Source organism: Nannospalax galili, unplaced genomic scaffold (assembly GCF_000622305.1).
Source record: "Nannospalax galili isolate Female #2095 unplaced genomic scaffold, S.galili_v1.0 scaffold3006, whole genome shotgun sequence".
NCBI lineage: Eukaryota > Metazoa > Chordata > Mammalia > Rodentia > Spalacidae > Nannospalax > Nannospalax galili.
This window is the reverse complement of record NW_008354408.1, coordinates 87,646-101,321: the sequence shown is the minus strand read 5'-3', so window position 1 is coordinate 101,321 and position 13,676 is coordinate 87,646. Positions and strand designations below refer to the sequence as shown.

At 39.5% G+C, this 13,676-nt stretch overlaps 1 protein-coding gene across 5 annotated transcripts in view; it reads right to left on the bottom strand.

Annotated features, from left to right (window-relative positions):
• The window catches only part of Larp4 (La ribonucleoprotein domain family member 4), a 63,338-nt gene that overhangs the window by 14,859 nt on the left and 34,803 nt on the right, over window positions 1-13,676 (bottom strand). For all 5 annotated transcript variants that reach the window (XM_008851625.3, XM_029555264.1, XM_017802826.2 and 2 more), the window contains exons 7-10: window positions 10,070-10,180; window positions 6,561-6,614; window positions 1,796-2,008; window positions 972-1,075 (exon numbers count right to left, since the gene is read on the bottom strand). In XM_008851625.3, the coding sequence (XP_008849847.1) occupies window positions 972-1,075; window positions 1,796-2,008; window positions 6,561-6,614; window positions 10,070-10,180 (482 nt within the window). The remainder of the gene's footprint in view (window positions 1-971; window positions 1,076-1,795; window positions 2,009-6,560; window positions 6,615-10,069; window positions 10,181-13,676) is intronic.

The window sequence follows — 13,676 nt, the reverse complement described above, 5'->3', positions numbered from 1 at the left end:
TTAGATCACCTAGAACTGGAGTTACAGACAGTTGTTAGCTGCCATGTGGGTTCTGGGATTCAAACCTGGGTCTTTGGCAAGAACAGTCAGTGTTCTTAACTGCTGAGCCATCTCTCCAGCCCCTATAATGTCATATTGTTGTAAGAAAAGTATTCTGTATTATTTCTGTAATTAAAAATTAACAACAGGGCCAAGGAGATGGCTCAGTGGGTAAAAGTTCTTTCTGTGAAAGCCTGATGTAAAAAGGAAAAAGGGTGGCAGCTATCTGTAATCCTAATTCCTATGGCAGGATGGAAGTCAGAGAGAGACAGGAAAACTGTCTAGAAGCTCCAGGACCAGGGAGAATGGAGTATATGCAATGGCAGAAACAAAGAGAAGGTGAGAAAGGACTCCCCAAAGTTGTCCTCTGACCTCCACATGCATGCCATGGTGCGCGCGCGTGCACGCACGCGCACACACACACACACACAAAATGGTGAAAAATTAAGAATATGTATAAGTTAAGTACATGGAAAAGAATTGTATATTCCTAGGTTTCTTTATTGCAATTTCATTCCTTTCGCCAAGAAAGCACACTGGACAAAACCTGATTAAGAACTATCAATTAAACTCATCTCATGTATTTTAAAAACTTTTTTGGGGGGTGGGGGTGGGGGTGGGGAGAGGAGTTTCTAGGGATCGAATGCAGGGTCTCTTGCATTCTCGATAGGTGTTCTACCACAGTTATATTTCTACCACTCAAGATTTTCCCTAAATGTCAATTATTTCATATACCAAATGATATTAGATTGTTGTATAGAGATGGCTCCCATTGTATTTTCTTCTATTCTTTTTACCACCATTAAAACAAAAACTAAAATCTTCAGTCCTTTTATATTTATTATCAACTCATTACCATTAAATAGGCAGTAATTCCTCAGTAACTACTGGGAATTGTTAAAAATAAATTCCAGCTATTACTTTTATCTTACCGAGTTTTTTGGAATGGTCGACTCATATTCATAGCAGCAGCATTTGTTTTATAAGATCCCGGCGAATTAAAGCCATTCACAAAACTACCATTAGGGAAGGGAGCCTAGAAGAAAATGTTAATGTTTAAACAGTTTTAACAATAAAGATAAATATTCCAAGCCGGGCATGGTGGCGCATGCCTTTAATTCCAGCACTCGGGAGGCAGAGACAGGCGGATCTCTGTGAGTTCAAGGCCAGCCTGGTCTACATAGTGAGTTCCAGGAAAGCTGGGGCTACAGGGAGAACCAGTATCAAAAAAAAAAACCAAAAAAAAAAAAAAAAGATAACTATTCCAGTGAGGGTTTCGAGAAACCCAAGCAAGTTACTTTCCTATCACTTTCTTCAACAAGTCAAAAAGATTACAATTCAACAGCCAGAAGGAAATCCAACACAAAATAAATGAACTATCTCATTTAATTTCTCTCTCTCTCTTTTTCAAACACGATCTCACAATGTAGCCCTTGCTGTGCTGGAACTCAGAGAATGGTCTGTCTCTGTGTCTCAAGCGCTTGGTTGCTTTTGGAGACAACCTGGGCTGGCCTGTATCTTGCTATATAGACTAAGCTGGCCTTCATCTTGCAAGATTCCTCCCCACTCTGCTTCTTGGGTGTTTGGCTTCCAGACAGAGATGCCACTTGCGCCTGGCTTTCAGCTAATTTCTTTTTTCATCTCACTTTGTACTAGTTCCAGGACAGCTGGGGCTACAGGGAGACCCTGTCTCAAAAAGACCCCCCCCAAAACAAAAAAACCCATTATGTTATCATTATATAATGTTCTCACTTACCAGTGGTGTTTCAAAGTAAGGTGTAGGACTTGGAGACCAAGACTGAGGCACAATACTATAGACTGAGTACTGTTGGTGAGGGTTATACACAGGCTGCATAAAGACTGGTGAGGGATATTGGGCTTGAGTCTGAATGGGTTGAGTATACATACTAGAATCCATTAATCGATAACCATTCTTAGCAAAGAATGTATTGATGGCTTTTATCCTCGCCTAGAACGAAAAATAATGCAATAACAAAAGATGAAGTGTATTATCTCAAGAAACATTCAATTTATCTTTTAACATGTTTAATGATTATACTATTTCTTAGAATTAGTAGGGTAAAAGAAAATGACAGGTTTAATTAATAGAAAAGTGTCTGCTTGGGAAAAGCAACAATAATCAAGGTGTAAATAAAAGTCAAAACAGTAAAATTAAAATTAATATCCACATGTATTATTTATATGCCTAATATATACAGAGCCACATGAATGGCACATGACTGTACGTTCAGGTACTTTGTAGGTTGAGGAAGAACTGTCAAGGCGGAGGACAGCTCATCTCCAAAACAAAACAAGATAAGACATCAAAGCTAACCAACCAGACAGACAGACAAAGGGCTGGAGAGCTCAACAGCTACGAGCACATACTGCTGCTCTTCCAGAGGATTGGAGTTCAGTTCCCAGCATCCATGTCTGGTAGCTCATAACTGCCTATAATTCCAGGTGATCTGACACCCTCTTCTGACCTCTGTGGGCATGGGTATACATGTACACATACATGTAAATAAAAAAGCAAAAGACACGAAAAAACTATAATCCTAAAGAAAAACAGGCTACAGATGCTAATAAACTACATGAAATAGATGTTAAACATCATTTATAAGAGAAATGGTCAAAATAGAAATAAGAGAAAAAATGGTAACATAGAAATGAAAAACAAATCAAAATGACTACACAAATTTAAATCACAAAATAACACTGTACATTAGAGAATGGCAATTACCAAAAAGTGAGGGCTGGAGACCACGCAGAGAAAAGGGAACTTTCATTATGGTTGGTCAAAATGTAAATTAACCTCAAAACTTCTACTGATTATTGACTTCTATTTACTACTGAGAGCTCAGTGGTAAAGTACTTGCCTAGTAAGCATGGAAAAGGCCCTGGGTTTGACATCATATCAACACAGAAGAATAAATAAAAACAAAGATATATACACAAAGGAAATGAGTTGAAGAGAGCTATATCCCCATGTACCTCTGAATACACTGGAATATTATCCAGTCTTTAAGAAGGAAATCCTGCCACGCGTAGTGGTGCATGCCTTTGGGAGGCAGATCTCTGTGCGTTCCAGGCCAGCTGTGAACCCGCCCCCCCACCTCGCAAAGGACAAAATTCCAATGAAAGGCTGGGAGTATGACTCAGTGGTAAGAGTACTTGTCTTGGTTCAATGCCCAGCTCCACCAAAGCAAAGCAAAGCAAACCTTCCCAAAATGGCATTATTTATAGAAATAGATCTTCTTTCAGAAGATAAAAAACCAAAGTAAGACCCATTACTATGTACAGTGATTATACAACAGTAAAATTTTTTGCTAAGGGCTGGGTATGGTGGCATATGCCTATAATCCCAGCACCTGGGAAGTGGAGTTAGGAGGATCAAGAGTTCAATGACCGCTACATGAGACTATCTAAAAAACAAAAGCAAAGCCAGTTTCGATAAACAATCTTAGTAGGGGCTGGGGAGATGGGTCAGTCAGTAAAGCACTTGCCATTCAATCATTAGGACCTGAGTTTGGATCCCAGCCAAGTATGGTGGCACGATCCTGGAACCTCAGCACTGGGAGAGAAAGGGGAAGGGTGCAGAGACAGGACTGTGGAGCTTACCGGCTGAGCCAGTCTAGCTAATAGGTGAGCTCCAACTTCAATGACTAAACTTGTCTAAAAAAATAAGCTGGAGACAGGCTGTGGATTTGGCTAGGTAGATAAGAGTGCTTGATCTACAAACATGAGGAACTCAGTTCACATGTAAAAAGCCTGGCCTAGCTGTGCATGTCTGTAACCCCAGCATTGGCGGGCCATAGGCAGGTCCAAATTTGTTAGCTAGCCTACCTAGAAACAGGGTCTTTCCAGTTCAGCGAGAGACCCTATCTCAAGGCAATAAGGCTGACAGTGATAAGAAAGACACCTAACATCCTGGTCTGGTCTCTGCAAACATGCATATGCACCTCCATGACCCACCCCTAAGGGGTACATGCCGCCACACTTAGCCTTTATATGGGTACTATGAATCCAAACTCTGGCTCTCATGCCTGCATGGCAGGCACTTTGCTGACTGAGTCATTTCTCTGGCTCAAAAAAGGGAGCCCTTACTATTTTTAAGAAAATGAACCTGAAGGTATTAGGTTACACAAAATAGAAAAGAACAGAAAGATTCCTACTGTGTGATCTCACTTGGATGTGAGACTGATTTAATCATTTCAGACTGTATACACACTAAAGTATCACATTGTACAATGTAAGTGTATACAATAAAATTGTATCAATAAACTTGGGAGAAAAAAATAATGCACTTTACTCACTATTCATTAACACACACAAATACACACACAAAACAAAAAACCCAAACAAACCTCAGCAGTCTTATCAATAACTGAATATACCATAGTACTCAAAATGCAGAACTGAAGAATTGCTCTGAATACTAAAGTGGAGTGAATCCCAAAATGTATCATTAAGGAAGAGGGGGCAAGAAGGAGAAAAGCACTTGTGTAATGTGGCTATTACGAGACAGGAGGACAAACTACTTACATACACGTTTTAATGTACTGTATTTCTGTATTTTAGTTTTTACATTTTTTTATTATCTAAAAATTATAAATTTTAAAATTTTTTACTTGCTTTCAGAATTATATTGGCATTTGTTTTTTGATGTATTTTGTGTAGTTATGGGATACAGCTAATCAGGAATTATATCAGGATCAGGAAATAGGATATTATCTCACATCAGAAAAGAGGCAAAGATGTAAGACTCAAGATGTAAAGTCTGGGACTGGGGAGGTGGCAAGCTTACAGCTGAAGTTTGACCTCTGGAACCCACAAGAGGCCAGATGATGTGGTGGGCTTCTATAATTCCACCCTACAGGGCAAGATGGGAGGTGGAAATAGGCTCACAGGGCAGCCTCTAGGAGTACACAACACAGCAGAAAAGAGGGCTATGCCTCTTCAAAAACAAGGTGAAAGGAGAGACTGATAACCTCAGAGCTATCCTCTGACCTCCACACACTGGCTGGCATTCACAGGCACATTATCATAGACATACACAATAAAAAAAACCAAACAAGAAGCCAGGCGTGGTGGCGCACGCCTTTACTCCCAGCACTCTGAGACTCAGTCTGGGATATAGCTCAGTAATGTATTACTTGCAGAGAATGTTTGAGGCTCTAGGTTTGATCTAGTTCCAGGGGATCTGATGCCCTCTTCTGATCTCCTCAGGTGCTGCACGACATGGGCGCACTTACAAACATAACAGGCAATATACTCTCATGCACATAAAATAAAAATTAAGAAACAATAAACACTGTATCTTTATAGTCTCAAAGGGGAAAGGGAAAGACATCATTAAAGACAGAAGTAGGGTCATGATTAGCAAGCAGCTCATTTGTAATATGGAAATTACATAATGAATTACTAAATAGTAATGATGAAATTTCAATGTTCAGTTCTTACAAAAGTACCTCCATATACTTCATTTTAAAAGTACAGGTTACTTGCACCCTGGTTCTTTTACAGTCATTGTGAAACTGGACTGATTATTATTATTTTCTTCATTAATAAAAATAGAGAAAAGAGTACTGGCTTCATCAGGTTCCTTTACATATACTGAGGCTGGCCTTGAACTCAGTTGTAGCCCAAGCTGGCCTCGCTGGCCTCAAACTCATAATCAGTCTTCTTGCCTCAGTCTGACTGGTTGGATTACAGAAGTGAGCCATCATACCTGGCCTCATTAGGTTCTTATGCCAGTGAGAGTATTTGTACTACATTGTACTACATTGTATTTGTAATACATTTTGGGATTCACTCCACTTTAGTATTCAGAGCAATTCTTCAGTTCTGCATTTTGAGTACTTCAAACAGAAACTGATACTTAGTAAAAACAAAACAAAAACAAAAGCAAGAAGTTAATAAGAGTAACGTATCACATTTGAACAATGAAAAACAAAGAACATTATCAGATAGGTTGAGGACCAGGCCAAAATAAGTGTAGGTTTAGCCTATTTTAGAATGGTGGCTTCAGTGGCAATGTGGAGACTAGAAAAGTCAATGGCATTGTGATTCTGAGGCGACTTCAACTGTTCAAGCTTAAACCATGAAAATAATGGAAGAAGTCTGAAGACAGATTTTATGGGACCTGAGAACAGATTAAACATGTAAATACAGTGAGAAAGTAGGACTAATAGCATTTCCTAAGTTCTCAATTGATGTTTTTCTGGTAATACAAGTAACAGATAGGGATGAAAGAACTGGAAATGTTTTCATCTCTGCTATTAAAAAATTGCCCTTATTGCTCATCTTGAGATCACTGCAGGTGGTGAATACATAAAAATAAATTGTATTGCTATGCTGTTAAATTACTACAGGTTTTATAAAATATCTGTCCATGAGTTTTTCTTTTTAAAAAGGCAAAACAACCGCTGCAATAAAAAATACTTCCCAACACATTTCTTGTCCAGAAAAACCTTTCTTATCTCACACTGTCATCTAGTGTATTTGCATATAATTCTTACCATGATTGGCTTGCCCTGAAATGTTTTAACTTCTTCACGTAAGTATTTAAAAGCCTGTTAAAGCAAAAGGGAACTTCAATTAGCATTCAAGCATTCCATTAAAGCCATCTGCATTCTAGCAAGTGAGTTTGGTAGTCTCAATTTCTTTTTCCTTTTTTCTTTAGTATTTTTAAAAATATTATTTATTTATTTATTCATATACTTTTTTATGTGTATGTGTGTATTGCCTGCATGTAGTTAAGTGCACCCGTGTTGTGCAATGCCTGAGGAGGTCAGAAGAGGCTGCTGGATCCCCTGGAACTGGAGTTATGGACAGTTGTTAGCTGCCATGTGGGTCCTGGGATTTGAACCCAGGTCTTCTGCAAGAACAACTAGTGTTCTTAACCGCTGAGCCATCTCTCCAGCCCTTACTTTAGTATTTTTTAAAAAAATATTTTATTTGGGCCAGGTGTGAGGCAGAGGCAGGTGGATCTCTGTGAGTTCAAGGCCAGCCTGATCTACATAGTGAGTTCCAGCTGGGGCTACAGGGAGACCCTGTGTCAAAAAAACCAAAAAAAAAAAAAAAATTATTATTTTTATTTATGTGTATGAATGTATTGCCTGCATGTATGTGAGTGCACCTGTGTCATGCAATGCCATGGAGGTCAAAAGAGGGCTTCAGATTCCCCTGGAACTGGATTTAAGGACAGTTTGTAGCCGCCGTTTGGGTGCTGGGAATTGAACCTGGGTCCTCTGCAAGAGCAGTGAGTGCACTTAACTGCTGAGCCATCTCTCCAGCCCCAGTATTTTTATTTTATGAGTGTATTGCCTGCATATATGTAACCACACCCAGGGCGGTTAGAAGAGGGTGTTGGATACTCTGGAACTGGAGTTATGGATGGTTGTTGGCTGCCATGTGGGAGCTGTAAGAGCAGCCAGTGCTCTTACTGCTAGGCCATCTCTCCAGGCCTGGTAGTCTCAGTTTCTAAACTGAACAAAAAAATCCTTGCTGTTATGTGTAGTAGTGTACAGTATACCTGTAATCCCAGCACTTGGAAAGTTAAAGCAGATGATGCCAAGTTTGAAGACAGTATGGCTACATGGTAATCTCTAAGCCATCCTTGGACACAAGTCAAAACAAAATGTGAATCTAATAGGGAATGAAAAACTAAGAAATCGAAACATTCTCCACTGCAGTTCATAGTTAATGTAGGGAAATTGTCATGTAGTCCTGTGACAAAAGAGATGACACAAAACATACTGTATCGCCAGCTAGAAGTAGTAGTGTAAGGCTGTAATCCTAGCACTTAGAAGGCTGATACAGAGTGTGCTGAGAGTGTGAAGCCAGCCTTGTCTACCTAGTGAGTTCCAGATTGGTCTGGGGTACTAATGAAAACTTGTCTTAGAATAAAACAAAACAATGCCTCCCCAAACCTAAGATGAAGAATTTTTTAAAAGAATAAAATTTGATTTATTTTACATTGATATTTTATATTTTGATTTCTATGTATTTTCATTTCAAAGGAATGCTTCTCTGGTTTATAAGGACATGATAAGAATAAGATCATGGGCTGGAGAGATGGCTCAGTAGTTAAGAACACAGGCTACTCTTGCAGAGGACCTGGGTTAGATTCCCAGCACCCACATGTAACCATCTGTAACTCCAGCTCCAGAGGGTTCAATGACCTCTTCTGTCCTCCTTGGCATTGTAGGACACAGGTGCAGGACACGATATCCCAGACACATAAAATAAAAATAAAACCAAAAAACTTTAAAAAGAGAATATGATCACTAAGAGAGTGCGATCAGGATCATCTCAGCATTCTGAATGAAGCTGCGGCAGGAGTCTGAGCCTTTCCTGGGCTACACAGTCAATTCCAGAATTGTAGGCTAGCCTGTGAGCTACACTATGAGACTCTGCCTGAAAAAAAAAACAAAAAAACCTACAAAAAAACCCCACCAAAAACCACCACCACCACAAAACCCAACCAATCCTATTTTTGTTGACTGTAGGCCTACTATGCACTAAAAATACTGAGTGAGTATATGATTCCCAATCCTCAAATTCATTTAAAAAGTCCATGATAACTTTTTTAAATTGACCAAAAAAAAAAATTAAAATTAAAAAATTTAACATTGTAGTTGATGGATGTTTTATGCAGTTGGCAAAAAAGAAAACCAACTAAGCAATAGCAAAATGGTGCTCAAAGGGGACTGGAGAGATAGTGATTAAAAGTAGTGGATGCTCTTGCAAAGAAAAGGGTTCAAGTTCCAGTACCTACATGGTGGGTAAAACTGTCTGTAACTTCAGTTCCAGGAGATCAATGTCCTCTTCTGACTTCCCAGGGCACTGCATGCACACGGTGTGTTTACATACATACATGCAGACAATACACTTATATACATTAAATAAAATGTTTTGTAAAAAAGGTGAGCTGGGGACTAGAGAGATGGCTCATCAGTTAAGGGCACTGGCTGCTCTTCCAGGGGACCTGGGTTTGGTTCCTATCACTCATGTGGCAGTTAACAAATGTCTATAACTCTAGTTCCAGGGGAATGTAACACTCTCTTCTATCCTCCAAAAGCATTGTACCACATGAATGCACTTACACGCAGGCAACACATTCATACACTTAAAAATAGTAAGGGGCTAGATGGCTTAGTGGTTAAGAGCACTGGCTGCTCTTGCAGAGGACCCAGATTTGATTCCCAGCACCCACATAGTGGCTAACAACTGTCCCTAATTCCAGTTTCAGGGGGATCTCATACCCTCTTCTGACCTCCAAAAGCATTGCATGACATGGGTGCACTTAAATACATGCAGGCAATACTCATACACATAAAAAAAAATCATAATCATAAAAATAATATTTTTTAAAAAAAGGTGAGCTGGGTGTGGTGGCACATGCTTTAATCTCAGTAGTATGGAAGCAAAGACAGGCCAGTATCTATGAGGTTAAAGCTAGCCTGGTCTATGCAGTGAATTCCAGGCTAGCTGAGGCTACAGAGGGAGACCCTGTCTCAAAAAATGGGGGTGGGGGGGAGGGGAGACATGGGGTCTGGGGGGGAGAGATGGGGAACTAAAGTGCTAGTTACTAGTCCTGGAGAACATTTTGTTTTTCTTTTTTGGATACGGCCTCACTGTAACTCAGGGTGGCCTCAAACTTGTGATCCAGATTTCAGTCTCTTGAGTGCTGTGATTATGTCTTAGTCATCCCCCCACCGCCACTCTGGGGGCTATTTGACACAGGATCTTATGTAACTTAGGCTGGCCTTGAACTCACTATGTAGCCAAGGTTAATAATTAATTCCTGATCTTATTGCCCTTACTTCCCAAATGCTAGGATTACAGGTATTAGTCATAATATTGGCCGTTTTTTTCCCATTATGGTGGTAGCCATTGAATTCAGGACCTCATGTATGCTAGAGAAAGACTACCATCAAGCCACATCTCAAGAACACATACTCTTCATCAAAATACACAATTTCTTTTACCACCAGGATTTCTATTTAAAGAGTTTTCATCTCACCTGCTGTGCATCTGTGTCTGATTGGAAAGTGATATACCAGTTACTGTTGTGTGCAAACTCACAGCTTATCACTTTGGGACAGTTTTCATTTTTAAATAAAGCTTTCACTTCCTAAAAAAGAAAACATATAGTCAATCCTTTAAAAATGTATCAAGGGAAATTTGTTTTGATAGTAAAGTTGAACAGCTCTTTAATCTCATTTCTTCATTTATTGGCTTTCTTTTCCTGAAACAAAAACATGCCTAGATATAGTATAAAATTTTCATACATTTAGATTATGATGAGCAAACCAGAAGTATCATCTCTGTCTTTTTCCTTCTTGACATGCCATCATTTAAAAAAAGCTATGACCTTTATTAACATATCATCTATGCATTCTTATTTAATTCAATGCTTTGTTTGCATCCAGGTCAAAGATTCAGATACTCTACAAACATCATTTTCTTATAATTAATATAACTTGAAAAACTCCAACAAATATGGATACAGGAAAAAAAAAAAGATGGAATTCTTCCTCAGGTGTCACCCCCTACTTTTTATTATTTAAATACTCTTTTACCTAAAGAATTAATTCCTAAATATACAATATGTGTTCAATAGTAAAGTGTTGCTGCTCTAAGGAGCTACAAGAGTGAATAACTGTTCTTTAACGCTGTGGCAATTCATATGTCATTGTATGTCACTTCCTTTGCAGTCTGCCCGAACCTGGCCCACTGCTGGCTCCTTTGGCACACTCAGGACTCTCTGTGGTTATCACCAATAGTCCATCTCCTACTTCTTAAAATATTTACTTTATGTGCATGAGTATTTTGCCTGCATGTAGGTAAGTGCACCGCATGCATGTATTGCCCAAGGAGTCCAGAAGTGGGCAGCAGATGCCCTTGAAGCTGGATTTACAGATGTCTGTTAGCTGCCATGTGGGTGGTGGGGACTGAACTTGGTCCCGCTAAAGAGAAGCAAGTGCTCTTAACTCCTGGGCCACCTCTCCATCCCTCATCCCTCACTTTTTTCTTTTCTTTTCTTTTTCTTTTTTTGGTCTTTTTGAGACAGGTCTCCCTGTAGCCCCAGCTGTCCTGGAACTCACTATGTAGACCAGGCTGGCCTTGAACTCACAGAGATTCGACTGCCTCTGCCTCCCGAGAGCTGGGACTACAGGCATGTGCCACCACGCCCGGCATCATCCCTTACTTAAAAAAAAAAGTTTTAAAATTATATTGTGGGTATGTAATGTTGATGCTAAGGACTGAACTCAAATCTTACTTGCATGGCAACACTTTACCAAATGAAGAGCTCTCCTTCAATCATTACTTTTTAAATTTACTGCTGTTATATATAAACTACTAAAAATATGAATTATAGCTCTCCTGGGAGCCCTCTGGGCCTGGTCCCGCCCTCACCTCCCTCTGCTTCCCTGGGCTGCACAACCTGCCAGCCTCTTTCCTGGACACCAGGGCTGACCTCTCAGCTTCTGGATCCTTTGCATCCAGATCAATCCAGTTCCTCCCTGCAGTCCTTGTGGCCTCTTCCCACCCCCACCTCCCTTTGCATCTCTGGGTGGCATGGCCACCAGCTGCCCTAGACCAGCATCTTTCCTGGGCCCTATTCCCAGGCCAGTCCAACCCCCAAATTCCTGAAGACAATAACTTTCCTGGAGGGATCCAGACCTTAGGAGAAAGCCTGAGATCATCTGGTCTGCATCCGACTTGGGCCTCTGTGGGAACTCCGGAAGACAAAAGCAATCTGGCCACTCCAATATAAAATCAAAAGACTGAAGCTTAGATGAACCAGCGTTTCATGCCCCAAAAGTAAACCACAAAGGCACATCTCTCATTAATAACTTTAAATATTAACGGACTGAACTCCCCAGTCAAAAGACACAGACTATGTCAATGGATTAAGAAATAAATCCCATCTTTTTGTTGTCTGCAGGAAACTCATCTCACTTTCAAAGACAGGCACTACCTCAAAGTGAAAGACTAGATGAATGGATTAGGAAATAAAACCCATCTTTTTGTTGTCTGGAAGAAACTCATCTCACTTTCAAGGACAGGCACTATCTTAAGGTGAAAACGATGGAAAAAATTTTCCAAGCGAATGGTCCTAAGAAAAAAGCAGGCACTGCAATTCTAATAACTGACTAAATAAACTTTAAACTAAAACTAATCAGAAGAGATAAAGAGGGCCACTTCATTCTGATCAAAGGAAAAATAAATCAAGTAGACATTACAATCATGAACACATATTCTCCAAACTCTGGTGTACCCAACTTCATAAAAACAATACTACACGACTTTAAGACCCAGATTAATCCCAATTCATTAATAGTAGGGGACTTCAATAGCCCACTGTCTCCATTAGATAGGTCAACAGGCCAGAGACTTAACAGAGAGACATCTGAATTAAACAAAACCATATATCAAATGGACTTAACAGACATCTACCGAGTATTCCACCCAAGCACCAAAGGACATACTTTCTACTCAGCACCCCATGAAGCCTTCTCCAAAATCGACCATATACTGGGTCACAAAACAAACCTCAACAAATACAAAAAGATTGAAATAATACCATGCATTCCATCAGACACAATGCAATAAAGGTTACAATCAACATTGGAAGAAGCCCTAATCACCACATGAACACATGGAGATTAAACACACGCCTAAATGATGAATGGGTCAAAAGAGAAATTAAGAAGGAAATAAAAGTGTTCCTGGAACTAAATGAAAAGGACAATACAATACAACACAACAAAACCTCTGGGACACACTGAAAACAGTCCTTAGAGGGAAGTTTATAGCTCTAAGTGCCTACATCAAAAAATCAGAAAGAACACAAATAAATGACTTAACATTGCAACTCAGGACACTTGAAAAGCAACAACAAACGAAATCAAAACCCAGCACACAAGAAATAAGAAAATCAGGGCAGAAATTAATGAAATCAAAACAAAGAAAACAATACAAAGAATCAACGAATCCAAGAGCTGGTTCTTTGAAAAGATAAACAAGACTGACAGACCACTAGCCCAGTTAACCAAAAGAAAGAAAGAGCACCTCCAAATCAAAAGCAGAAATATCACAACAGACACCAGAAAGATACAGAACATTATAAGGGAATACTTTAAAAACCTATATGCTACTAAATTTGAAAACCTCAAAGAAATGGATGGATATCTAAAGGCATGGGAACCACCAAAACTAAACCAAGAAGAGATTAACAGCTTAAACAGACCCATAACACAAAAAGAAATTGAAACAGTAATACAAAACCTCCTGACTAAAAAAAGCTCAGGACCAGATGGATTTACAGCAGAATTCTATCAGACATTTAAAGATCTACATCCAATACTACTTAATTTATTCAAAAAAGATAGAAATGGAGGGAGAACTTCCAAATTCCTTCTATGAAGCCAGCATCACTCTAATACCAAAGCCAGGTAAAGATACAACCAAAAAAGAAAACTATACACCCATATCCTTAATGAACATAGACGCAAAAATTCTCAACAAGATACTTGAAAACCGCATATAGATACACGCCAAAAAGATCATCCATCATGATCAAGTCGGCTTTATCCCAGAGATGTAAGGATGGTTCAATATAT